Source organism: Populus nigra, chromosome 5 (genome assembly GCF_951802175.1).
Source record: "Populus nigra chromosome 5, ddPopNigr1.1, whole genome shotgun sequence".
NCBI lineage: Eukaryota > Viridiplantae > Streptophyta > Magnoliopsida > Malpighiales > Salicaceae > Populus > Populus nigra.
In genome coordinates, this window is record NC_084856.1 from 16,200,892 (window position 1) to 16,225,087 (window position 24,196).

The window sequence follows — 24,196 nt, forward strand, 5'->3', positions numbered from 1 at the left end:
ATAGACTTGGGTCATTTTATTATGTAATTTTTTAGATGATTTTTTTCTCAATTTCATCCGTTAACAATTAGTTGATGTAAAATTAAAATTTATAATTTATTTCAATTTTTTTTTCATGAGATTAACTTAGTCTCATGACTTGGGTTATAAGTTTGATAAGTTAACTCGAGTTGACTCAAGTTGTTTTATTGATTTACTTTTTATGAGATTTTCTCGGTTTCATAACTCAGGTTGTTGGTTTATCATGTTAACATAGGTTGACCCAGATCGTTTTTTATGTTTTTTTAAATTTTATTGAGTTGATTAGAAATTATGCTTTATAATTTATTATTGAAAATCAAAATGGTGCTTTTATTAAATTTTTTAAAGTTTAATTTAGCCCTAATTGACCCCTCTTTTAAGATATTTTAGACTTTTAATTCGTATCAGAGCTTGTACTCTTAGTTTAAAGCTTAATCATCTAGAAAAAAAGATCATAACACAAGAAGGTCAATGTTTAACTAAGATTTTTTTATTTGAAGTAAAAACCATGTCTAATGAAAATTTATGATACAAACCTTTCTTGGATGTTGAATTATGAGATATTGTTAAGAGTGGATACACTCTACTTGTTAAGATAAATTTGAATGCAGAGGTTATTACAATACTTATATGTGAGTGAAATGATAAACAAAACATAAGACACAGTTATAATGCTAAGACTATTAATATATTTTTTTATGCTTTTAACCATGGAGTTTACTAGAGTTAGGAATTATGAAATGATAATCACATTTAAGCATCTTTACATTTAAGCATATACATGGGTAACTTTTCCAAAATATATAAACTTAATTATAATTTATCTATTAACACCAATTTAAAACTATGATAATCACATTTAAACATCTTTACATCATTAAAAGATCAAGACTATCATCATTGTACCCAAATTAGTGAAAAATCTACAATTCCAACATTCTAATATATCTAACACAAAACATTTAAACCCTCAGAAATCTTCATTAAATGTTCAATACAAAACTCAAGATTTCTAAAGATACTTAGAACATCACAAGAAATTTCATTTAATTAAATTTTCAAATTATTCCAAACTAACTTTTGATCATTTCAAACGAACTCATAATTAGTCATAATTTCTATAATTTATTTTTCAAATATATTAATTCCTATACCAAACACACAAAAACACTCCATACAATTCATCTCAATAATTTCCCATACAACTTGAATAAGTTTCTTAATTTCCATACATTTAATTCATACACTCCAAACAATCTCTACCCTTATAACAATATCTTAAGCATTCATATTAATTTATAAACGTTCAATATCAAAATTTAACAAGCTTTCATTTTCCTTTTTAATTTTTATACAATACAAAACCAACATGAAAATCATACATCCTACCAAAACACCACACACACCACAAAATCAAATCTTAACCATTATTTATACCCTTTAAACAACAACAAATCCTAGCTTCCATACATGCCATTTATTTTTTTAACCAAAATTCCCAAAACACACATAATATGAAATCCCCATATACAACTAAAAATATTTCTCAAATACAATTTATTCTAACAACACAATCAAATAAACATAAGTATCATTAAGTTAAAATCATTTTACTCCATTCCCCAAAATTATATACATGGTCGGTTTTAGGTATTGGGTTATCCTATGACTTTTCTTTTAATCCCTCCATAATTTCACTCTATCTTACAGTAATTCCATTTCAAGTTACATAATTAATAACAATTATCATTTTTTTTAATTTGTTTCAAGAACCCTGAATTGACAGAATTTGAGGCTTTTTTATTTTTCCACCATTAAACCCATTAAATAAGAAAATAAATAGGGAATAACACCTTACCAATAAATTTCAAGCTGAATTTAATAAGCTCTTCATCATATCTCCAAGGATTTTGCTCATCCTCTTCTCCAAACCCAAACTTTCTCTATACTTTGAACACTTTTCCTCTCTAACTTCTCCTCTCATAACCCATTTTTCTTTGGTTTTTCTTACATGGATGAGCCTCCCTAGTAAAAAATCATCCTCACACATTCTTTAACTTATTATTTAGAATAATAAGCACCAATTTTCAAGATAAAATGAACAAAAATACCAAGCTCTTCCTTCTTTAAAGGGTTGTCGGCCAAGAAAGTATAAAAGAAAAAGATTTGGCCAAAATTATGACAATGTCATTAATGAGTCCATGTGTTATTTTTTGTATTTTTTGTCCAATTATCAGCACTCTTGCAATGCATTTCCAAACTTTGATTGACATGAAACTTTAACCCCATATTGAATAATATGTTAGTTTTCTCAGAGTTTACATCACTTTCGATCAAAATAACACAATTATACGTCGGGTATGATGACGATCAACGTTTTTCGTGCATAAAATCATACATTATTTTATATAGAGTTTCACTCTATCATCATCATCCTCTAACTATTTTCACCGCAATTTATAAATTTTTCATTTAAATAATTATTTTACCCGATTAGAAAATTTAAGCAATTTATCATTAGGTTGATATTTCATGTACCGATCTATTACTTTATCTTATCCAAATCTTAAGTTAATTTATTGAGAATTTTCATCCCAAATTACAACATTTTTCCTCATAATTTATCATTTTCAATAAAGAATGACCCTATTTAATATTGATTTAACAATTTTTAGGCCCGGGGTTTACATTATCTCAGTATCATAACCTATGCCATAAGTTTGGCGGGTTAACCCGGTTGACTCAAAATTTTGTTTTGTCTATTTTTTTAATTGATATTTTCTTTTTAGTTTCATTATTCAGCATTTTTAATATTTGGTTAATTATGAATTAGGTTGTAATTTGTTTCAATTTGTTTTATATGAAATTATCTTAGTCTCGTGACCTGGATCACAAGGTTTTTGAGTTAACTCAAGTAGAATTAGGTAATTTTATTATGTTCTTTTTGTTAATTAATTTCTTTTCAATTTCATTATTCAACAATGAATTTATTAGGAAGTAAGCTTAATAATTTATTTCAATTTGCTTTATATGGGTTTCTTATGGTCTCATGACTTGGGTTACAAATTTGAAATGTTAACGTAGATTGGCCCGGATCGATCCAATATTTTATCATCTCAATATTTTTTTTTAAATGTTGTCTTGATTTTTTTAGTCAACTATGTTTTTATTAGACATCCAAGTTATTTATGAATTTATAAATTCAATCCAGTCATATTAAATTAATTCTCATATTATTTAAAATGTTTTTTAATTAAAAATAAGTTATAAGTGTTTGTATAAAAGTATGGTTGAAGTTGTTATTGAATGTTAAATTACCAAAAAAGACACTAATTTATATATTAATTTGCACTGAAATTTAATATATTATTCGACTGTGAAAACAGAGGAGAAGATGATAAGAAGTTAACAAATATTGGTACATTCCAAATAGTCGGAAATTGTAATCAGAATCCAATTTCACCAATGTCGTCTACGTCTACCAATAAATGCAGGTGGCAAGTCGTTTAATACGAATAAGCTCCAAGAGACAAGTCGTTGTGGGCTTCACTGACCTTTGCAGCTGACATCTCTCTCCCCTCTTCCATTTCACTCTCTTCCGATTCTCTGAATCATAAACTTCAGACTCTTTATCACGCAGAGCTGAGAATTGAAGGCACAAATCCAAACCTTTCTTCACTATAAAAGGTAAAAAGCTCCAGACTTTCAACTCAAAAGCAGGGCTTTGCTTTTTTCTTTTAGCTCTGAAAACGTATAAAGACCATTACTTTGCAATCCAATTCCTCAAAGAAATGGTATTCAATTACAATTTCGGAATCATGTTCTCATCACTGACATTTATTATTTTGAAGGAACTTCATATTTTTTTGAGTAGCAATGGTTTTCTTGTGCTGGGCTAAGCCATCACTTCAAGAACAGAAGGATTGTCTAAACAAGTATAAAGAAACTGACCCTTTAATATTGAATTTCTTTCTTCCACAGTTTTGTCATTTCTTATGTATAGTTGATGCTTAATTGCTTATTAACAGGTCAGATGGATTTAATTATGACTCTAAGTACAGGGGAGCTACTTCCAAACATGCGTCTTCTCTCAATGAGCTTTCAAAAGATGGTTTCTTGATTAACCATGCTCGTGTTTTAGTTGGTTCTGGTGTTGAGACTTATGAAAAGGGCAAGCTGGCTCTTGAAAATTGGAGGTCTGTGATTTTTTTTTAAAGTGAGAAATGTTAATGGTGGGGTATGAATATTTTTTTGTTTAATTTGATTGCAGGCATTTTGGGTTTGACTGGGGATTTGTTGATTCGAAGACTCCGATTCGAAGTGGAGTGAAGTTTTGTGTATGTGTAAAGGAGTTTTTGCCTTGGGTTATGATGCCTCTTCAGATTGTTTATGTAAATGAAAGCAGGAGTTCCAAGAAGGATATGGCTTCGTTTTGCTTCGGTGGCGGTACCCTTCAAGGTCACTTGCTGGTTAGTGATTCTTTGCTGACGTTGAAATTTGATGACTCGAACCTTGTTAGTCACCATGTCAATATATAGGAATCAAGAATTTGGCATACATCATTTCATTCAGTTGACACATCATGCTTGCAATGAGGTGCTTGATTTTTCCTTCTTTTTTTTTCCTGGTCTTTAGGTAGTTGAGCTATCATGATCTACTGATGTTATCAAAATGGATACAATCAATAAATCAACTAATTAATAACTTGATGTAGCATAGCAACCGCGAACAATCATGGTTGCTTGACTATGGGTTGGCTTGACATCCTACTGCAGAATGTTGCTACAGCTTGTTTGCTTTGTCTGTTGAGTGTTGAGCTTTCCTTTTATTTATTTTTTGTTTTTTTCTGCTGACTCTTCTTTTTAATGGATGAAGTAATATTAGAAAAGCATTTGCATGTTTTGTTTCATACTGTCTAGTCATTTCCACATTCAAGTTTTAGCCTGCTAAGCCTCTTTGGCATACATAAACACAGGCCATTACTAACATTTTACTGGGGAACAGGCTGGGGAAGAGCGTTTTTCAATTGAAATGGATGAGAAGAACCAAGTGTGGTACGAGGTCCTTTCCTTCTCAAAGCCTGCCCACTTTCTGTCATTTATCGGGTACCCCTATGTTCAACTTAGGCAAAAGTTTTTTGCTCATCAGTCTAGCAATGCTGTTGTAAAACATGTGTCTGGTTCATAATCCTATTCATTTTTAAACTTTCTGTCATTTATCGGGCACCCATATGTTCAACTTAGGCAAAAGTTAATGCTGTTGTAAAACATGTGTCTGGTTCATAATCCTATTCATTTTTAAACTTTCCGTCATTTATCGGGTACCCATATGTTCAACTTAGGCAAAAGTTTTTTGCTCATCAGTCTAGCAATGCTGTTGTAAAACATGTGTCTGGTTCATAATCCTATTCATTTTTAAACTTGAATTCCAGCACTGAGTAATTGTCTTCAGCTCATAACTGTTCTGTTCTAGTGAACTAACTGCTTAAGTGTTGGTTTGACATTGCTGTGGAAGGTCCTTTTCCTTCCACACAATGAAGGGAAGATCATATAATCCATTTTTTACTTAAAAAGCGGGAAAAATATAATAAAGAAAAGATATAGAATTTACAAAGACAACTTTTAAACTGTCGTTAACCAAACTCCCACTACGCTTTAGATTAAGTCAACTAATATGCATAAAGAAGGGATCACCAATCTACCATTTGTCTGGTGCTTAAATCTAAAACCAATCTGCTGAAAGAAGAAAAATCAAATCCCCATGATGCTGATTCAACCATCCCTTAACTGCTGTTGAATTTGTTAAATCATATCAACGTGGATGTCAAGCCTCTATTTGCTCTGTTAGTTCCCAAAAAGGCTTCTTTAACTGCTCCCGTGTAAAGATCAAGTTAAGAAAATTACTCTAAAGAGACAGATAAAGGATTGCTATATCTGAAAAGAAAAAAATTTCATGGTCATTCATCAAAAAGAAGAAAAGAAGAAAACAGAACTATTTATAAGTATGGAATTTGGTCTGCTGAATATCTAGGCAAGAATCATACGACTGCATGAGCATAAAACATGGATAGTTTTGTGTCTGGATGCTCCTGTAGCAATCATTACAGGTGTGTATCCTACTAATTCTGATAATTGCCATTAACTTAATCTAGTAGCATTCTGGAATGAAGCTTTTTTTCTCAATGATTGTGAAATCTTAACTATTGATCTAAGGAGTTCAAGTCATTTGAGTTCAGTGCAATGTCCCGTGAACGTGCAGAGGAGTAACCAAAGCTGCAGAAAATGTCTACCCTTGTGCATTTTCCCCCCGTAAGATATTAACTCCACCATTAACAGATCAAGCCTCAAGCAAAACATGTATATAGTACTTATGCATATGATAATAACGTTAATAATAGTATAATTACTCTCAAATTGTATTTTTTTTAAGAATAATTGTTATCGAATTGTTGATTTTCAAACGACAGAGTTTTCCCTTTTCCTTTCCATTTCTTTTTGCGTAGAATTCCATCTTAGCTCTATTGTACAAGGATTTAATTTTGGTGTTGTTCTTGGCAGAAACAACCAAGGGCATGCGGTAAACCACAATCGGAGTAATTCTAATGCCTAAGTCAATATAATGCCATAGTTGGATAATTCTACCTTAGTATAATTGGATTCAGATAGCAACAATTCGATTAGGAATTGATCTTTTTGACTAAATTGGATTCTCATGAAATTAATGTAGTCTGTATCAGGTGGATTCCAGCAGATGTTGAAACCAGAGCAGGATATACAGAACTCTGTCACCATGTTCTTGAAAAAAAAACAAAAAAACAATGAAACAAAGTTATAATCCTGTATGTTCTTACTCCCATCAAGTGCTTTCATTCCCCTAGCAAGCTGAAAAAGTTTCCAAGCCAAGACAAGTTGTACAATACAAAAAGGTTTACAGTTGTAATTAACAGCGTTTCCTTTATAAAGCATGTTCAAGAGGGAAGACGGGCAAGCAGGTTTCTGATCCAGTTAATATATCGAAATGCTTATCTTTTTCCAAGCAACAAAAATGCTCTGCCGCAGCTGCGAGAAATCTTCATTTGCTGGAGAAGAATCGATGTTGTTTTCTCTTACCATATAGTCTAACCAAAACACTTGATCTCACAAAATTGAAACGGTTAATCAGTCTCTCAAACCATCATCTATGAACATGGGTGGAGGGACCGGATTTGACCAGTAACTAAAAGTATAAGGTCATATATGATCAAAATTAAACTAGAGGGGTAAATATGAATAGTTTCTGGGGCTTGAAGGACCATGAATCCATTTTTTTAAAAGAAAAAAGCACTCCAAACCTCATAGCAAAGCAACCAGCTTTTAAACCTTCTCCAGGCAGAGAAGGCAAAGAACAAAAGTGAGAAATAAATATAAAGCTCAAGGAAAGAAAAAGAAAACTACTAAAAAGAAAGGATAAAACAAGAGAAAAAAGATTAAAATAGCTACAAATAGAAGAAGAAAACAATAACACAAGATGACAAGGAAATAAGTTATTCAGAACACGAATCAGTTGAGAGGAGTAGCAAGAGGGGAAAAAAATAAATATAAAAAGCTAAAAGTAAACTCCTAACACCCAAACTCCCTATAAGCGCTTCCCCTGAAAAGAAAAAAGAGAGAATTTCATTATAAAAAAAAACTAAAAATAATTTTTTTTAAAAATGAAATTAGCATGCAGAAAAAACAACAGGAGAAAGTAGAGATTAAAAAAATGAAATGAAAAACCTCCAACCCTGTGAGTGACGGAGAGAAGTAATTAAAAATTTAAAACAACTGGAACCACAATGATCGCCACGTGCCAAAGGACCAATAATTTTCCAGTCTTCTCCCTACTCGATGAAAAATAATAAATAAAAGGTTCTTACACAGCCACGGCCACGGCCACCGGCTCTTCTTGTTCTATTGGCAAGAAAAACATACTACACTTTTATAAACTTATATTTGATTTGATTGAAATGAAGTAATTATTTAAGTTAAATTTAAGATTTATAGTGAATTTAAAATTTGTTAAATTAATGATAAATTATTTATGAATTCAATTAATTATGATTTATTTAATATAGTTGAATATAAAAATAAATTATGAATTAATCATTTCAATTAATTTATAGTTTATAGTAAAAATAATGATTATGATTAATTAGGCTGACATAATATTTATGTATTATAATGAAATGCACAAATGAATGAGATATTTACAGAGATGTATTATGTGATTATTAACGAGGAGTATATGATTTGGTACATGAATATAATACGACATGTCATTGCTTCAAATCTTGAGCAGGTTTCTCCACTTGGATATATGTAGTGCAAGCAACATACCCAATGGATTTAACATCTTGTAAGTAAAGTCTTTTCATGATTAATATAAGTTAAATCTTGAGTTTTTTGTATTTATTTCTTAATTTAACATAAATATTTTATTAATATTATGTTGACTTCTTGCTACGGGATGATCGAGAGGCCGCATCTTATCTTCATATTACTGACAAAGAAAATGAAGTTCACATCATAATGTCCCAGTGGTTAAATGTTTGTTGCATTAGACTTAAAACTTTTGAAGAGAAGCTAACTTTAGATGATGCTGTAGTAGAGCACGATGCCACTTAGACAGGAGTAGGAGATAGATTCAGTCGTGCTACTGATGAGCTCAGATAATCCAGCAGATGATGTAAACATAAATAAATAGACGAGTCGTGTTTATATATTTTGAGATTATTGAATATTATATTATTGAATTATTTTTATTCATTTTGCATGTAATATGTTTTTTTTTCAATTCTTGGGACTATTTGTGATAATAGAATATGAGAATATGTTGAGTTTAGTTAGAATTTGTTGATAGAAGTTATTGTGGTTTTTTACAAGTTTTTTTAAGTGGGATAATTTTTTTTATATAGTTTTTGTACATAAGAAACTCTATCTAAATTTTCATAAAATTGTAATTTTTTTTACTCTCTTAAATCATAAAGTAAATAAAATTTTATATTAATAAAAATTTTGATTTTATAAACCAGACAACAATCAAAACAATCAAACTGTTTTGTCAGACTGATGTAAAAGTTTTTACTCTCTAAAATCATAAAGTAAATAAAATTTTATATTAACCCGACAATAGTTAAAATAATCGAATTGTTTTTGCTATTGTACAACTATTTTATTATATATCTAATTATTTTTCAAAGCAATCTTTTTAAAAGTATCATGTTCTAGAATTATGATATATGATGAAATGTTGTGGTTTTAAAATGTAAAATTTAATCAAATATTATGATTGAGATCCACGAAATCAATTTTTAAAAATTTTAACCGTCACATTATTAAAATGTCAATGTTTTTCAACTTTAACATCCTCAATCCGTGATATTTCGTTAAAACCTTTTAATCGAAATAGTATTTCACAATTTATTTATTTTTTAGGTGTTAGTTGACCGATTTATCCAAATGAAAGCAACATAAAGCATCTCTACTTCCATCAATACTAGCGTTACAAAATCTGCAAGTCTTCTTTGATTACCTCCAGCCCTGTAAGTGACGGAGAGAGCTTAAGACACCATGTCCCAATGGGCACATCTTCCAAAAGAACTGTTAGACATGATCAGCAAATGCTTAGATTCTCGAGTTGACTTAGTTTTCTTTCGTGCTGTCTGCACTTCATGGAGATACTCTGCCTCTTCACCTTCATTTGATCAAGAAATCCCTCGTTTAATTCTCAAGCTTCCTTCACCAATCCATGCAGATGCGATTCTCATGCAAACCGCCATTTGTCGCATGGAACTTATAAGTAAATATCCCAACTCCTCCTCCTCTTTTTCGAAATCTTGGTTGGTTAAAGTTGGAGAGTCAAAATATGGTAAACTGCAGCTTTTAAATCCACTTACAAATTATAAAATCAAGTACTCACCAATATCAGTGAATTTTCTTGATTTTAAGTTTGTACAGTTGAATAAAGCTTTCTTACTTCAACAGTCAAGACGGTTTCTTGTTTTCGGAATTATTAAGGTTGTTCCATTTCCTATCTCTGCAAATTGTAGTAATATGGATGGATTTGGAATTTTGGCAATTTATCATGAAGGGATATTAGGTTATTGGAAATATGGAGATAAGGAATGGACTTTGTTAGATCATAAGAATTTTCAATATGATGATATTATTGTGTACAGGGAGCAGTTTTATGTTATTGATAGACGGGGTACGGTTTATTGGATTGATTCATCATTGAAAGTGATTCAATACTCCCCTCCACTTTACGGTTGTGGAGGGCAGAAGAATTTGGTGGAGTCACGTGGAGATCTTTATGTTGTTGATAGGTATCTTGATGGAGAAAGGAGAACATGGAAAGTTTATGAGAATGTTATGGACTACAGTGACAATCGTTTTCGTGTTAGGAAACTCAGGAAGCAAAGCAGACCCAGGGCTGTTGATCTGAGAGTTTATAAGCTGGACGAGGAGTTGGCTACCTGGGTTGATGTGAAATCTTTAGATGATCAAATCTTTGTCCTGGGTGCGGACTGTTCTTTCTCGATTTCGCGTACAGAGTTTAATGGAGGTAAAGGGAATTGCATTTACTTCGTAGATGGTGATGATCACGCGGGTAGAGGATTAAGTGCTAGTAGCATTCACGTGTTTCAATTAGAGGATCGTAGCATTGGGAAACTTGATGTGATGCCGGAGTTCTCTGACATTTTCTGGCCGCCCAACATGTTTGATTCCTCAATACAGAACAATCCTGGTCTAGATCTCTGATGTAAGTGTTAGAAGTCGCAAAATCTTTTATCTGATTGACTTAATTGGATGAATGCTTTTACTATTTTTTTGAAACCCTCTATTCAGAAAGATATATAGTATCTCTATTCTTTCTGTTTAGATCATTGCTGCTAGTTGTAATGCTCTAATAAAGGATATCTAAGCGAAGTCATTCATATTTGTTCCTGAAAAGCAAGAGATAGGAGAGTGATCGGCTTCAAGTCTGTCTCTGGCACTTTAAGAACAGAAGAATGTTATAATGCTGTTTTGAAATTAGCATTATCTTTACAATCACATCACAGAACATTATTGTCCTTAATCTTACCGAATTCATCAAAGCTAACCATATACTCTAAAAGGATCTGAGATTTTAGCGAAGATGATAATCGTAGTGTTGGGGCTGATTTGAGCTAAAGTTGAACAAACGCACAAATATCTCCTGCTTCACATGTTATGATAGAGGAATAGGCATGTGTATGATTAGCATACTTGATAATACTATGGATATTACACCACTAATGCTTATGTCTCCTTCTGTTTTCTTCCTAATAGTTGGTTCACAATGGAATTTTAATAGTTTTATGCAGCTATGAAGATCGGAGGTTCCCTCTCGCAGCCTCTCCCTCTGGGAAAATGTGATGTTATAAAGAGTGAATTTGTGTGGAGCTTGTCTTGACAGGGCTTTGTGTGCATGGAGAGAGAACTTGCTTGGTCATTGTAGATGAACCTCTAATAATGTATCATGCACTTGCTATTCTTATGCTTGCAAGATATAGTTGCCCTCCTGTAAATTTCTATCTCTTTAACAGGCAGTCAGATATTTGAGATGTAATAAAAACTGAGGATGTCTAAGAGTATCTGTGGCTCGAGGGATTATCCATTTAACCGACGCTTCATGAGTAGTAGAGGTCCAATTCAGGTTCCCTGGGAGGCAAGGACAAAACTTGAAACATGTTTCTGAAATAGCCCTCAAGCAATCCATAGAAAAGCATTATTAAGCAGCCTTTTCATCTTCTTTTCGTGTTAAAGACAAGAACAGAACCCAGGAATTATCATGTTGCATTATGTGTCTTACATCGAGTTTTAAACTGGAAAGAAATTGATCTGGGTTCAAGACACAGAGGCCTTGCTTTAAACTATCTGGAAGAGTTCCCCTGCTTTTCCTATGTTACTGTGGGTTTTCTTCATAAAGGGATTTCTTCATAAAGAAATTGTGGTTCTTTTCACAGAGTTAGAACTTATTTATAGAAAATATCAGTTTAGTTTGTTTTTGTGGTTTAATCTGTTTTTCTATCTCTACGGAAATCAATTAAATGAAAGACATCATTTTTATTATTGAATCTAATTCCTTTTCTTTTAGTTTTCTTCCAATTTAATGAATAAAAAGAAAAAATTTCTTCAAGAGATCTTCATTTTTTTTTTTCATGTTTGAATGTAAGATAATCTTCTACCAGTTGTATTATGTATTTATTACGACATATAAAATATCAATATTATATATTTTTTTGATTTTTTTTATATATATAGAATCTTAAAATAAATCTACTAATTTATTAGGATTTTCAATATCTATTTGTTTGTCTAAAAATCTAGCATCTCTACTTTCAATTAGTTTACTAAACCACTAGTTTTATTGAATTTTTGTATTAACTAATGTTTTTTAGTAGAATATTTAGTTTATGAATAAGACTTTAATATTTTTTTGAATTGGGAGGTATTCTTTACGTGTAGCCGCATATAAAAAAAATCTTTAATTTTATTTAATTGCTTTTCTCAACGTGTTTTTTTATTATTTTATTAAATAAAATATTGATTTTAAAAAAAAGTTATTAAATACAATCGAGTTTATAACCTGTGTTTTGAGATCAAATATTTGCTTTCATATTTATATTTTAATTTTTCAATTTAGTTTTTGGTTAAATATCATTTACTTTTTACTTGGTTTTTACATAAAACGATAACTTTTTTTTTCTAATACGTGTAACCTTACGTAATATTTTTTTATTTGATTTTATTCAATTGTTTTTTTATGTGTGTCTATTTCTATTATCATTTGATTAAATAAAAATTTGATTATAATAAACAAAGTCATTAAGCACAATTATGTACATGATCTGTGTTGCAAAATCAGATATTTTAATTTATATTTATTTTTTAGTTTCTTAGTTTTTTAAGTTTAGTTTTTAGTTATTGTTAATAATTTTGTTTTTGTATTTATAGATATAGATAGTTCTTAATTTATTTAATTAAATATATGTATAAACTTTTATTTATTTATTATTAAGATATTTTTGTCAAAAAATACATTGAAAAAAGCTATATATTCATATCTTTACTAAAAATATTTATCTTATTCGAAATGAATTGCGGGTTGAATAGCTAGGGTTTACGTAGTTTGCATGATTTTTTAGATTATATGATTGTGTCTCTTAATTATTCTTCTACTCCTACGATAATAATATAAAAAATAACCACCTTTGTTGGGCTTTTAGTCACTGTTCATTTTAATGAGCGTGGTCCTTTAAATATTAAAACTCATAAAGATATGGAATATTTTATGACATTTAATGATTATTCTTGGTATGGATAAATTTTTTTGTTGTATTTTTCGATGGTTTTGGTATTCTAGTAAGGGAAGAGTATCCAAGCGTTTCCGGATTGCTTCCAACAGTTCCTTTGGAAGATTGCTCCGCTCCTCCACTCCTCCCCTCCTGCTCATGGAAACCCAGCATCCGGGAACTACTTACTATCTGTAGTTGACTATTTATAGAGCTCTGGATTTGGAATGTGAAGAGGAGCATGCGGAGTCAGAACACTGGATTATCGATGCAACTGATGAGAGAAGTAATATTATGTTAGAAGCGTGAGAGAAATCATCAGGAAGTTAAAAATGGATCTCAATATTCACAATCCATAATTAAATTCTGGAATACAAGTTTACATAGGTTAAAGAGGTACTAGTTCACCATGTAGGACAATCAAGTTTCGAGAGGTGTGGCTCAACTGTCATAGACTCCAAAGCTATTAAAGACTTACATGATCGTTAATTTCAGGGCTTCAAGGATTAGTCGAGGTGTGCATAAGCTGGTCCGGACACCCACAATTACCAAAAAAAAGAGAAAGAAATAAGAAAAAGAAAAGAGAGAATACATGCAAGAGGGGAGAGACAACGAGGAGTTGCACTTCTTTTGAATGGGATCTTGGCTTCAATCTGCATACATATCTGATATCATAAAATTATCATTGTCAGCCACAAATTAGGAAGAAAATAAAAAAAGAATTGTTTGCTACGAAATAAAATACAAGCAGAATTAAGCATGCACATGCCTGCTCCTGTCTTAGAGAAGTCCCTATTTCACGCTTTGCTTCAGGAGAAATCTATGCTTATAATCTAACACTGCACTACTCTCAGATCCTTCTACCATAAATAGTTTTTCTTGGATTAATTTGGTAAACATAGTTAAGGACAATAATCTTCTGCGATTTGATTGAAACAAAATGTCAAGACATAAAATATCAGACAAGTCAGGGGGATCACGACAACATTCATCTGTTCAAGGTTGAGGGGACAATACTTGAAGCTGATTACTCTCCTCTCACTTGCTATGCATGAAGAGTGTCTCTGCTTAAACGTCTCCATCAGTAGAGCATTACAACTAAACATATATAATCAAAGAGAGCATGTGTAGACCAAATATGCCAAGCTAAATCAAGATTTCAAAATTAGAACTACAGGCAACAATACTGAAGCATCCATCCAATTAACGTAAATCAGATAGAAAGTCTACAACTTACTTACAATGAACAACCAGACCAAGACAGGTTTATGTTGAGGAACCAGTGTTGGCTGGCCAGAATATCTCAGAGAAATCGGGAATCAAGGCAAGGTTATCAATGCTATGATCCTCAAATCGAAACACATGAATGGCACCACCACTCATTCCTTGACCGCCATAACGACTATCACAGAAGTAAATGCAATTCCCTTTACCTCCACTAAGATCTCTACATGAAACCGAGAAAGAACAATCAATACCCAAAATAAAGATTCTATCATCTAAAGACTTTTTGTCAACCCAAGTACCCCATTCCTCATCCAGCTTATAAACTCTAAAATCGACAGCCATAGGTCTGGCTTTACTCATCAATCTCGAAAAACGATGAGGATTGCCATTGGTATCCATAACATCCTCAAAATCTTTCCATGTCCTCCTTTCTCCATCTAGATACCTGTCGACAACGTAAAGATCTCCACATGATTCCACCAAATTCTTTTGCCCACCGCAGCCATAAAGCGGAGGTGAGTATTGGATCACCTTCAATGATGAGTCAATCCAAGAAACTGTCCCCCATCGGTCCACAACATAAAACTGCCCCTTATACACAATAATATCGTCATATTCAAAGTTCCTATCATCTAACAAAGTCCATTCCTTATCTCCATATCTCCAATAACCCAGTTTTCCTTCATGATAGATGGCTAAAATTCCAAGCTCACAATTATCAATACAACCGGAAAGAGGAAACACAACGACCTTATTTATTCCAAAAACAGATATCCCACCTGGCCACTTAAGTAAACAAGCTTTACTTAATTGCACAAACTTAAGATCAAGCAAGTTCAATGATCTAAACGAGTCGTTAGTTTCTTGATTTGAAAGTGGATGAAAAAGCTGTAGTTTACCATGTTTAGACTCTCCAACTTTAACTAACGAAGATTTTGATAAAGAGCAGGAGGAGTTTGAATAGTTACATAGAAACTCCATGCGACATATGGTAGTTTGCATGAGAATTGCACCTGCAAAGATGGGATCAGGAGCACGAATGGGTGGAGGAAGCTTGAGAAAAAAAGGAGGAATTTCTTGATCAAATGAAGGTGGAGAGACAGAGCATCTCCATGAAGAACAGACAGCACGAAAGCGAAGTACTTCCACACGAAGATCTAAGCGTTTGCTGATCATTTCTAACAGTTCTTTTGGAAGATCTGCCCATTGGGACATGGTGTTTTGATCAGATCTGTGTCCCTCACAAGTTTGGTAATAGAAGAGGACTAACGGATTTTTGATGCCAGTACACTGATGGGAGTGGACGCTACCTTATGTTTTTGTTTTAATTTTATGCACGACTCGGTTTGTAAAGTCAAACTAAGAGAATGGTTGGTCTTAAATTGGATTTGTATTTTCCTGGATTTAGAGCAGTGGATTTGGAGAGAGAGATTGGACTATTGGGCCAATCTTTGTTTTACCCCAGACCAGGGCTTACCAAACTATTATCTTCACAGTTTTGAAAAATATTTTTTAAGAAAATCGAAATTTTATTTATTTATTTTATATATTTTTAAATTATTTTAATATACTAATATTAAAAATAATTTATAAAATATTTATTAATATATTTTTAATAAAAAATAATCACAAGCATACTCTCAATGCTATTAATTTCGTTTCTTGGTCTGCAAAAGAAATGAAAAGCGCATGATCAAAGAATCAAAGGAATGATAACAAGAATACATGCACACTGCACTCGAATGTACAATGAATAAAAAAGAATTCCTTTAATTTCTCACCTTAAATTCTTGGTTTTGAACGTGACTGTTAAAGGATCCTTCCCCAGAGTAATTAATCACCTTAAATTCGATTGGTTGCGGAGGATGGGATCATGCAACTGTACAAAGATGAGACCTGGGTCTTCATCTCTTCCCCTGCTTTGAAGGGAAAACTAGGCTTGATTGGCTTCAATGTCCACTGGCAGAGTATCGCAGATAAACAATATTGATCAACGTCAACAAGTTTACATCACCAAGCATTACCGAAGCCAAGGTTTCAATATTACAATGATGCTAAAACACGCATCTTATTTGCGTAAATCAGATAACTAACAAAATCATAGCATAATCATGCATACACGAAGCATCCAGGCCCGGATTGATTTACACAGAGGACACATTGCTTGGAGGCCAGAATATCTCAGAGAACTCGGGAATCGCTGCAAGTTTGTGAATGCTACCATCTTCTAATTGAAACACATGAATGCTCCCACTACTTAGTCCACTACCCACGTAATCATCACCATCCATGTAGTAAATGCAATTCCCTTTAACTCCATTAAACTCTTTACACGAAACTGAGAAGGAACAATCCATCCCCAAAACGAAGACCTTGTCATCTAACGATTTGACTTCAATCCATTTACCCCAATCTTCATCCATTTTATAAACTCTAAAATCGATTGCCTTAGGAGCATGTGTCGGGGTGAATCCCACATTAGGTAGAATTTCATCATCGCTATCCATCAGACCATCAATACCTACCCATCTTCTTCTTTCTCCATCAAGATACCTATCAACAACATAAATATCTCCACAACACTCCACCAAATCCTTCTGCCCGCCGAAGCAATACAGCGACGGGTAATATTGAGTCACATTCAACACCGGACTAATCCAAGAAACCGTCCCACATCTATCAACAACATAAACCCGCTCGTTGCACACAGTAATATCATCATACTGAACATTCTCATCACCACCCAATGTAATCCAACTCTCAGCCCCATATTTCCAATAAGCCAGCTCTACTTCATGAAAAATAGCCAAAATCCCAAACTCATTTTCATCACTAGAATTTGCAGAGACACGAAACAGAACAACTTTATTTATTCCATCAACAGAAAACCCATGAGGCGATTTAAGTAAAAAAGCTTTACTCAACTCCACAAACTTGAATTCAAGTAAGTTCAAAGCTATAGGAGAATACTTGATTTCTTGATTTGTAAGCGGGTTGAAAAGCTTCAACTTACCGTAGTTTGACTCTCCAACTTTAACCAACCATGATTTTGATGAAGAAGAAGAGTTTGGATCTTTACGTACATGGTCCATGCGGCAGATCGTGGTTTGAAAGAAAAGCGGGGGATAAGAAATTGGGCCAGGAAGGTTGAGGATGAGAGGAGGGATTTCTTGATCCGATGAAGGTAAGGAGACAGAGGATCTCCATGAAGTACAGACAGCACGAAAGCGAAGTGTGTCCACACGAGAATCTAAGCGTTTGCCGATCATTTCTAACAGTTCTTTCGGAAGGTCTGCCCATTGAATGCTAGTCATTTCCGAGAGGAGTGGTTTGACTTTGATGGAGATAATGATGATTAAAGGCTGCTTCTTCTTATGCATATGGTATTAGGAAGAAAGCAGTGTTTGAAAAAGTTTAGAATATAGTACCTAAATCAAACAACTAAAAATTAAAAAAGTCTTCCAGATTTCTTGAATTTAAATACAAAACGCACACAAATAAGTGAAATAACTCAAGTTTCAAGAAAGATTTTGAGCTTAGCTGAAGGCATGAAACAAAGCTTGACCATACAATTTCATGCTAACCGTCCAACATTACGTTGTCATCAACATGGGCTAAAAAGGAAAAGTGAACTAAATTAGCAGCCACGAAACCGAAATGTGATGTAAATTGCATTTTTTAAAAATTTAATTTTTTTATTAAAATTTAATATATTTTATGTGTTTTAAATTGTTTTGATGTGCTAATATCAAAAATAATTTTTAAAAAATAAAAAAAATTATAAACATATATTTTCACATAAAAAATTATTTAAAAAACAACTATTACCACACCACCAATCATATTTATATTCAACTGTTATTTGATGTCATGGATTCTCCCTTCCACCGGAGTTGAATTCATACCAGAGATGAGCCCTATTCAATTTAAAAAGCACTTCTACAATATAAAGCACTTTCTACCGGAGTTGAATCCATATTCGAGATGAGTACATCCATAATATAAATTCTCTGTTTTTGTTTTCTTAAAATAAAATATATCTTCCTTTAACTATGTTATTTATTGCATAGAAACTATAAACAATTAAAATCAAGACAATTTTTTTTTAACAATTTGAATTAAGTCTAAAAACAACATCTCTTTATTCAAATCTCTTTCCTCTATTAATGCATTTCTTCTTTTTATTTGATAAAATATTTTTTTTATCATAAGTTATATTTTTAAAATAAAAGCTTATCGTAATCTTAAAAGCAAGTTTATTAAAATAAAATAATGAATTAATAATTTCAATGTCAATATATTAAGAATATAAAAATAATAATGTTGATAAAAAATATAGAAAAGTTAACAATAAAAATTTCAAAAACTATATGTATTTATAAAATTATGCATATTAGGCTCATATATAACTATTCAAAAAACAATTGTTAATAATACAATGAAATACAATAATATCATTTAAAACTTATAACATAATTAGGTAATTATTTAAATGTCATTTAAATATATTTATTTACAAAAATTCAATAAAAAAACATGAAAAAAAAACAATGGGATAAAACAAATGAAGGGCTAGGAGTGCATTGGCTAGACATGCACATTAGGGTACAGTAACTTAGATCCACATGTCTAGTTTCTAATTTTTTTTCCGTTTCATTATATATATATATATATATATATATATATATATATATAAATTTGATGGACAACACATCATTTATTTGGATAAACAACATGTTGTCCATTTGTCATTTTGTTGATATCAAAAGTATCTTCTGTGATTGATAAATTAGGATTTAAGTTTTTGAATTCTAAAAATTTAGATTTCAACATTATTCATCTAAAATACATGAAAAAAAGATTTATATACCTCTATATCCTTATTTCTAACAATAAAATGCATTATAATCAGCCTAAAACTCAAATTAAATAGAATAAAAAAATCAAAACAATCCTGCCATCGAATTGATATTTGGTGAAAAAACCCATTTGAAGCCCATAACATTTTTATTGGGCTGTTTAGGTACCAGATCCCATCTGCTAGTCTTATGAAAGGCCTGAATTTCTTCATCCAGCAATCCAACCGTGATGTTTGGCTGCATACCTGAAGCCTTTGGGCTCGCGCATGGGGAGAAAAGAGGGGAGCAGGCTGGAGGGAGGAACTGTGCTCACATAGGATCGGAGGGCAGGCTTGAAGATTCCTGATTTAGCCTGAGTCTGAATTGGACGAGGTCAATTAGAGGAGGACGGCCCGAGGCTGTAGAGGAGGCTACGTTGGTGACAGGATCTGGGCCAGTGGGCATAAGAGTTGAGGCATGCAAAGGCTCATGCACCGAAGGGAGAGCAGGCTCGGCATCAGGGGCATGCGAAATAGGAAGAGGCACAAAACAAGACACGACTGTGGTATGGGATCGGACTGAGTTGGTGATTCGGCCACTGGGATTGTAGTAGGGTCAAGAAATGAGTTAGGCAAGGGCCCAGAGCAAGGAGTTCCCTTAAAAGAGTAATTAAGTTCATAAAAAAAATAGCATTCCTTGAAATAAAGACGTTGTGATTAGTGGAACGATCAAGATAACAAAAGCCATTACGAGACATACTACAGCCAAGAAAAACACATGGACAACTGCGAGGGGCTAATTTGTGGGATGAAAATTGGAATAAATGGAAGTCTTACCTTACAGAAGCTCAAAAGGAGACAAGCCATCAAGCGTACGTAGGCGTGGGCAACTGATTAATGGTGAAAGCAGTCATGCTAAAAGCATCAACCCAAAATTTCAGAGGGATAAATGAGTGAAAGAGCATCGCTAAACCAGTTTCAGTCATATTACTATGTTTGCGCTCGGCATGGCCGTCGTTTTGGTCAAACATCGAATGAAGCTCGAGGACAATTATTAGATAAAGCAAAAATTAAAGATTTATGTCCACGCTTAAGTGCATAAAAACCATTCTCAAGCTGTCCGGTTGCCACCACCCTTCTTGTGACTTGATTCTGTATAATAAAGCAGTCATTGGTAAAGGTGATAGAAAAAGGAAAATCAGAGGTAAGTTTACCAATGGAAATCAGATTTTTGGTTAAGCCAGGCATAACTAAGACATCCTTTAAAGTAAGGGAAGAGGTGGGTGAGATGGTACCAGTATAAGACATGGGAAGAGAGGCACCATTACCGACAATAATTAACACGACCCTTACCAGTACTGTACGTATCAGACTTGTCCAAATGAGCAGAATCATTAGTCATGTGCACAGTGGCTCTGGTGTCTGTATACCAATCCGAAAGGAGCAGAAAAAGTGGAGAAAGCTGAGCACATAAATACCAGTACTGTATTTTGTCAAGATCATCCATGCGAAGTGGATGATTGAAGGTGGTCCTCAGAGTGGACCAGACTGCATGCGAAGAGGTTAGGCCAACAACAACAAACATGGCTTCTTCCATCAACTAAGCAAGGGGGAGGCTCAGTACAAGTTGACCGGTCTGCTGCCTTTCAGTAAATGTTGGATTTGTAGTGGCAGAGGCACCAGAACCGACAGTTGCAGGATGAGGTTTGATGGAGCCATCAACATATCCAAGAAGATGTTGACATTGCAGGAATGGCAGCACTTGACTACGCCAGAGGAGAAAGTTGGAAGAAGATAACTTGTTGGTCAGGAGGTGGATCATGGTATTGAAAGACAGGGTGATGCGAACCCTGGATCGCATCACAGGGTAGGGGACAAAGTTTCAGAGGCCATTTGAATCGACGAAGGTGAATCCTTAGAGGTGCTCGCTCTGATATCATGATAAGGTTTGAAAAACCACCGTAAGGTTTTATGGCCGTGCGCGTCTTATTTTTAAAATTTACAGAGCAATATTACAGCAAGAGAATTTACATACAAAGTCAACATATCCATCTATAGCTATTGTCTATAATCAAGGGATTGCCTGGAATCATGAGATTGAGTATTGATAGAAGGTTCGAGGAGGATCTCGTGGATCCTTCTATATTCGTAATAGTTTTTGTTGCAACAGGTTACACTCATCTATTTTTCTAAGCCATCACTAACAATTAGATTTATGCTTTAGATAAACTTTTTGTCTGCCATTTCCTCTGCACAACATATAAACTTCCCATTTCAAAGAATGTTTATGCTTCAATTTTTATGTTGTGTCAGGACAAATATACCTCCCATTACAAATATCTCCATTTCAAAGCATTTCTTTTACATATTTTCTTTCTCGCTCTCCTAGACATAACTTGCACCGTTTCTATAATGGATGATGGCTGATTTCAGACCATCACATAAAAATGTCCCTGTTTGTAGCAGTTGAAGCACTAAATGATAGACTTGTCAAATCCTTCTCTACCTCGTTCTTTTTCTCTAAATCCACCACGACCTCATCCTCTTCCTCTTGATTGATCTTCATAAATAACCTTCAACGCATGTTCTTCCACAACATGACTGTTCATATATTGTTCATGCACTAGAAGGTTGCTTTTGCATCTTTAAGTTCTTCCACAGCTTTGCCGCTAAAGTATTTTAGTTCAAATTTGTTAACTATCATGCTGCTTTTAGAGTCCTTCCATGTAGAAGTCAACGGTGGATATAGTAATTGATCACGAAGATTCACCAAGTTTTTGATTGAAGGTCAATCATTCTATAACTTCGCTTTTACAAATAATTTAAACATTCCTCAGTAAATCTTCACAGGAGATTAAAGAAATCAGATTTCAGTGCCACCGATGGTCGCATTCTATGGCTACATAAACTAGGTTACGTGTAGCCCGCAGAGCAGCACGGGCAAGCATGCCACTAAAGAACGAAAAAATCATGTAATCTTCCAAAGAGATTAGAGAATGATCTTATTGAATTAAACAACTAGGTTGACTTTAAGTAGCCTTTTAAAAAATTAAATCATAAGAGATTGCAACCCACTAATCCTAATAACATGGTTAAAGAATAGGCAAAACAAATAATTATTAACAGATCCAAAATCTAATGACTTTAACAACATATTAACACCATGTTTAATAAAATTTAAATGGTACAAGCACGCGCATTGATTGTAAAAACACAGTTTACCTGTAATGTTTCCAAAACCAAAACATCGATCCTGTAAGTTATATCCTTACTGGGGTTACTTTTGGTCTCCACATCCCTCTTGATTTCAACAATAGAAATTTGGAGGTGGCCACAACATGCAAGAATGGCCAGGAAAATTTGCTACTTTGCTAATTCTACCACTACTTAAATCACATACACGAGCATCGCGCCCACTCAACTCCCCTTGGCGACTAGCATCGAGAGGATCTATGAAGTATATACAATTACCTTCACGCCCAGAGAAATCTTTAGCTGAAACAGAGAAACTGCATTCATTACCCAAGACAAAAACCTTATCCCCTAACGAGCTTATATTCACCCAGGTACCCCACTCTTCATCAAGCTTATACACTTTAATACTGACCGTCTTAGCTTGACAAATTGGGAGATACCTAAATGGATACGCGACATCACTGTGAAGTTCATCATTCCAACTTCTCCTTTCTCCGTCGAAGAACCTATCAACAACATAAAAATCACCATCTGACTCAACCAAACTCTTCTGGCTACCACAGCCATATAGCGGAGGCGAATATTGAATCAAATTCAAAGATGAATCAATCCAATAAACAGTCCCCAAGCTATCAACAACATATGCTTGTCCCCTGTAAACAATAATATCATCATAATGAAAATTTGTTTCATCTATAAACTTCCATTTCTCCTCATCGAACCTCCAGTAACCCAATTTTCCTTCATGGAAGATTGCTAGAACACCATACTCATTAGTGTTCCTATTAGTATAAGATGGAAGCAACACAACTTTATTGATCCCAAGAGGACTACCGCTAGCAAGTTTAAGGCTACATGCTTTAGTTATTTCTACTAAGCGAAAATGCAACAAGTTCAACATATTTGGCATCATGCCTGGAGAATTAGTCCTCAATTGGCGGTTTGAGACTGGAACTAAAAGCTGGATATCTCCATAGGTTGACTCCTCAACTTTAGTCAACCAGGCCATAGAGCTCGAAGAGCTTGAATCCTCACTATCATCAACAAGTTCGACACGGCAGATTGTGACTTGAGACAAATAGGCGTGTGCCCGGATTGGTTTAGGGAGCTTAAGGGGCACACGAGGAGACTGCTTGTAGAAAAGAGAGATTGATGATCTCCATGACGTGCAAACCGCACGAAATCGGTACACATCGATACGAGAATCAAGGCGTTTTCTAATCATTTCCAGTAATTCTTCTGGAAGATCAGCCCAGCTATGATTACTACCATCATCAACCTCCATCTTCCTTTCCCAGAAATTTTATTAAGAGAGTAAAGAGAAGGAGTGACTTCTGTCTGATCTAGGCATATCGATTCCTTTAAGAGTCTATGTTAAGTTACCGCCAGTCATCCAAGACGGCTTGACCTGCATTCATGTGGAAAATTGGGCTTCGTTGACCGGTCATTGGATTTGGATAGAAAGCTCATGGCATGTAGTAACAGGGTTGATGTCTTTGTCGATATACTGTTTAAATTCATGAGATTTTTTTATTTTTTTTTGGTCCACGTATTTCTATGAAATTAGAAAAAGATTTCCA

At 33.5% G+C, this 24,196-nt stretch overlaps 4 protein-coding genes across 7 annotated transcripts; 2 read left to right on the plus strand and 2 right to left on the minus strand.

The window, feature by feature from the left end:
• Positions 1-3,535: 3,535 nt before the first annotated feature.
• On the plus strand, positions 3,536-5,451 carry LOC133693835 (UPF0548 protein At2g17695). The gene is made up of 5 exons (XM_062115166.1): positions 3,536-3,708; positions 3,873-3,956; positions 4,050-4,217; positions 4,292-4,490; positions 5,026-5,451. The coding sequence occupies exons 2-5, from the start codon at positions 3,898-3,900 to the stop codon at positions 5,206-5,208; spliced, it is 609 nt and encodes a 202-aa protein (XP_061971150.1). The 5' UTR covers positions 3,536-3,708; positions 3,873-3,897; the 3' UTR covers positions 5,209-5,451.
• A 4,059-nt stretch (positions 5,452-9,510) lies between these two features.
• Positions 9,511-11,800, plus strand: LOC133693773 (putative F-box protein At1g65770). Of its 2 annotated transcripts, none has more exons than XM_062115086.1 (2): positions 9,511-10,800; positions 11,387-11,800. In XM_062115086.1, exon 1 carries the CDS (start codon positions 9,609-9,611, stop codon positions 10,797-10,799), a length of 1,191 nt encoding a protein of 396 aa, XP_061971070.1. In that variant the 5' UTR covers positions 9,511-9,608; the 3' UTR covers position 10,800; positions 11,387-11,800. The 2 variants fall into 2 exon arrangements, with proteins under 2 accessions (XP_061971070.1, XP_061971069.1); XM_062115085.1 differs by having other exon boundaries at positions 9,512-10,800; positions 11,377-11,800.
• A 1,883-nt stretch (positions 11,801-13,683) lies between these two features.
• Positions 13,684-18,169, minus strand: LOC133695404 (putative F-box protein At1g65770). 3 transcript variants are annotated; one of them, XM_062117383.1, is made up of 2 exons: positions 16,366-18,169; positions 13,684-14,022 (listed from the first exon to the last, which is right to left on the minus strand). In XM_062117383.1, the coding sequence occupies exon 1, from the start codon at positions 17,962-17,964 to the stop codon at positions 16,729-16,731; it is 1,236 nt and encodes a 411-aa protein (XP_061973367.1). In that variant the 5' UTR covers positions 17,965-18,169; the 3' UTR covers positions 13,684-14,022; positions 16,366-16,728. The 3 variants fall into 3 exon arrangements, with proteins under 3 accessions (XP_061973367.1, XP_061973369.1, XP_061973368.1); XM_062117385.1 differs by lacking the exon at positions 16,366-18,169 and adding an exon at positions 14,595-16,061; XM_062117384.1 differs by lacking the exon at positions 16,366-18,169 and adding an exon at positions 14,599-16,060.
• A 4,388-nt stretch (positions 18,170-22,557) lies between these two features.
• LOC133694108 (putative F-box protein At1g65770) lies at positions 22,558-24,041 on the minus strand. The gene has a single exon (XM_062115549.1). The coding sequence runs from the start codon at positions 23,899-23,901 to the stop codon at positions 22,729-22,731; it is 1,173 nt and encodes a 390-aa protein (XP_061971533.1). The 5' UTR covers positions 23,902-24,041; the 3' UTR covers positions 22,558-22,728.
• Positions 24,042-24,196: the final 155 nt, after the last annotated feature.

Coding starts and splice junctions, on each gene's coding strand:
- LOC133693773 (XM_062115086.1), top strand. CDS start 9,609: ATGTCCCAATGGGCACATCTTCCAAAAGAACTGTTAGACATGATCAGC.
- LOC133693835 (XM_062115166.1), top strand. CDS start 3,898: ATGGTTTTCTTGTGCTGGGCTAAGCCATCACTTCAAGAACAGAAGGAT. Junction 3,957..4,049: donor CAGAAGGATTGTCTAAACAA/GTATAAAGAAAC, acceptor GCTTATTAACAG/GTCAGATGGATTTAATTATG. Junction 4,218..4,291: donor CTGGCTCTTGAAAATTGGAG/GTCTGTGATTTT, acceptor ATTTGATTGCAG/GCATTTTGGGTTTGACTGGG.
- LOC133694108 (XM_062115549.1), bottom strand. CDS start 23,901: ATGGAGGTTGATGATGGTAGTAATCATAGCTGGGCTGATCTTCCAGAA.
- LOC133695404 (XM_062117383.1), bottom strand. CDS start 17,964: ATGCATAAGAAGAAGCAGCCTTTAATCATCATTATCTCCATCAAAGTC.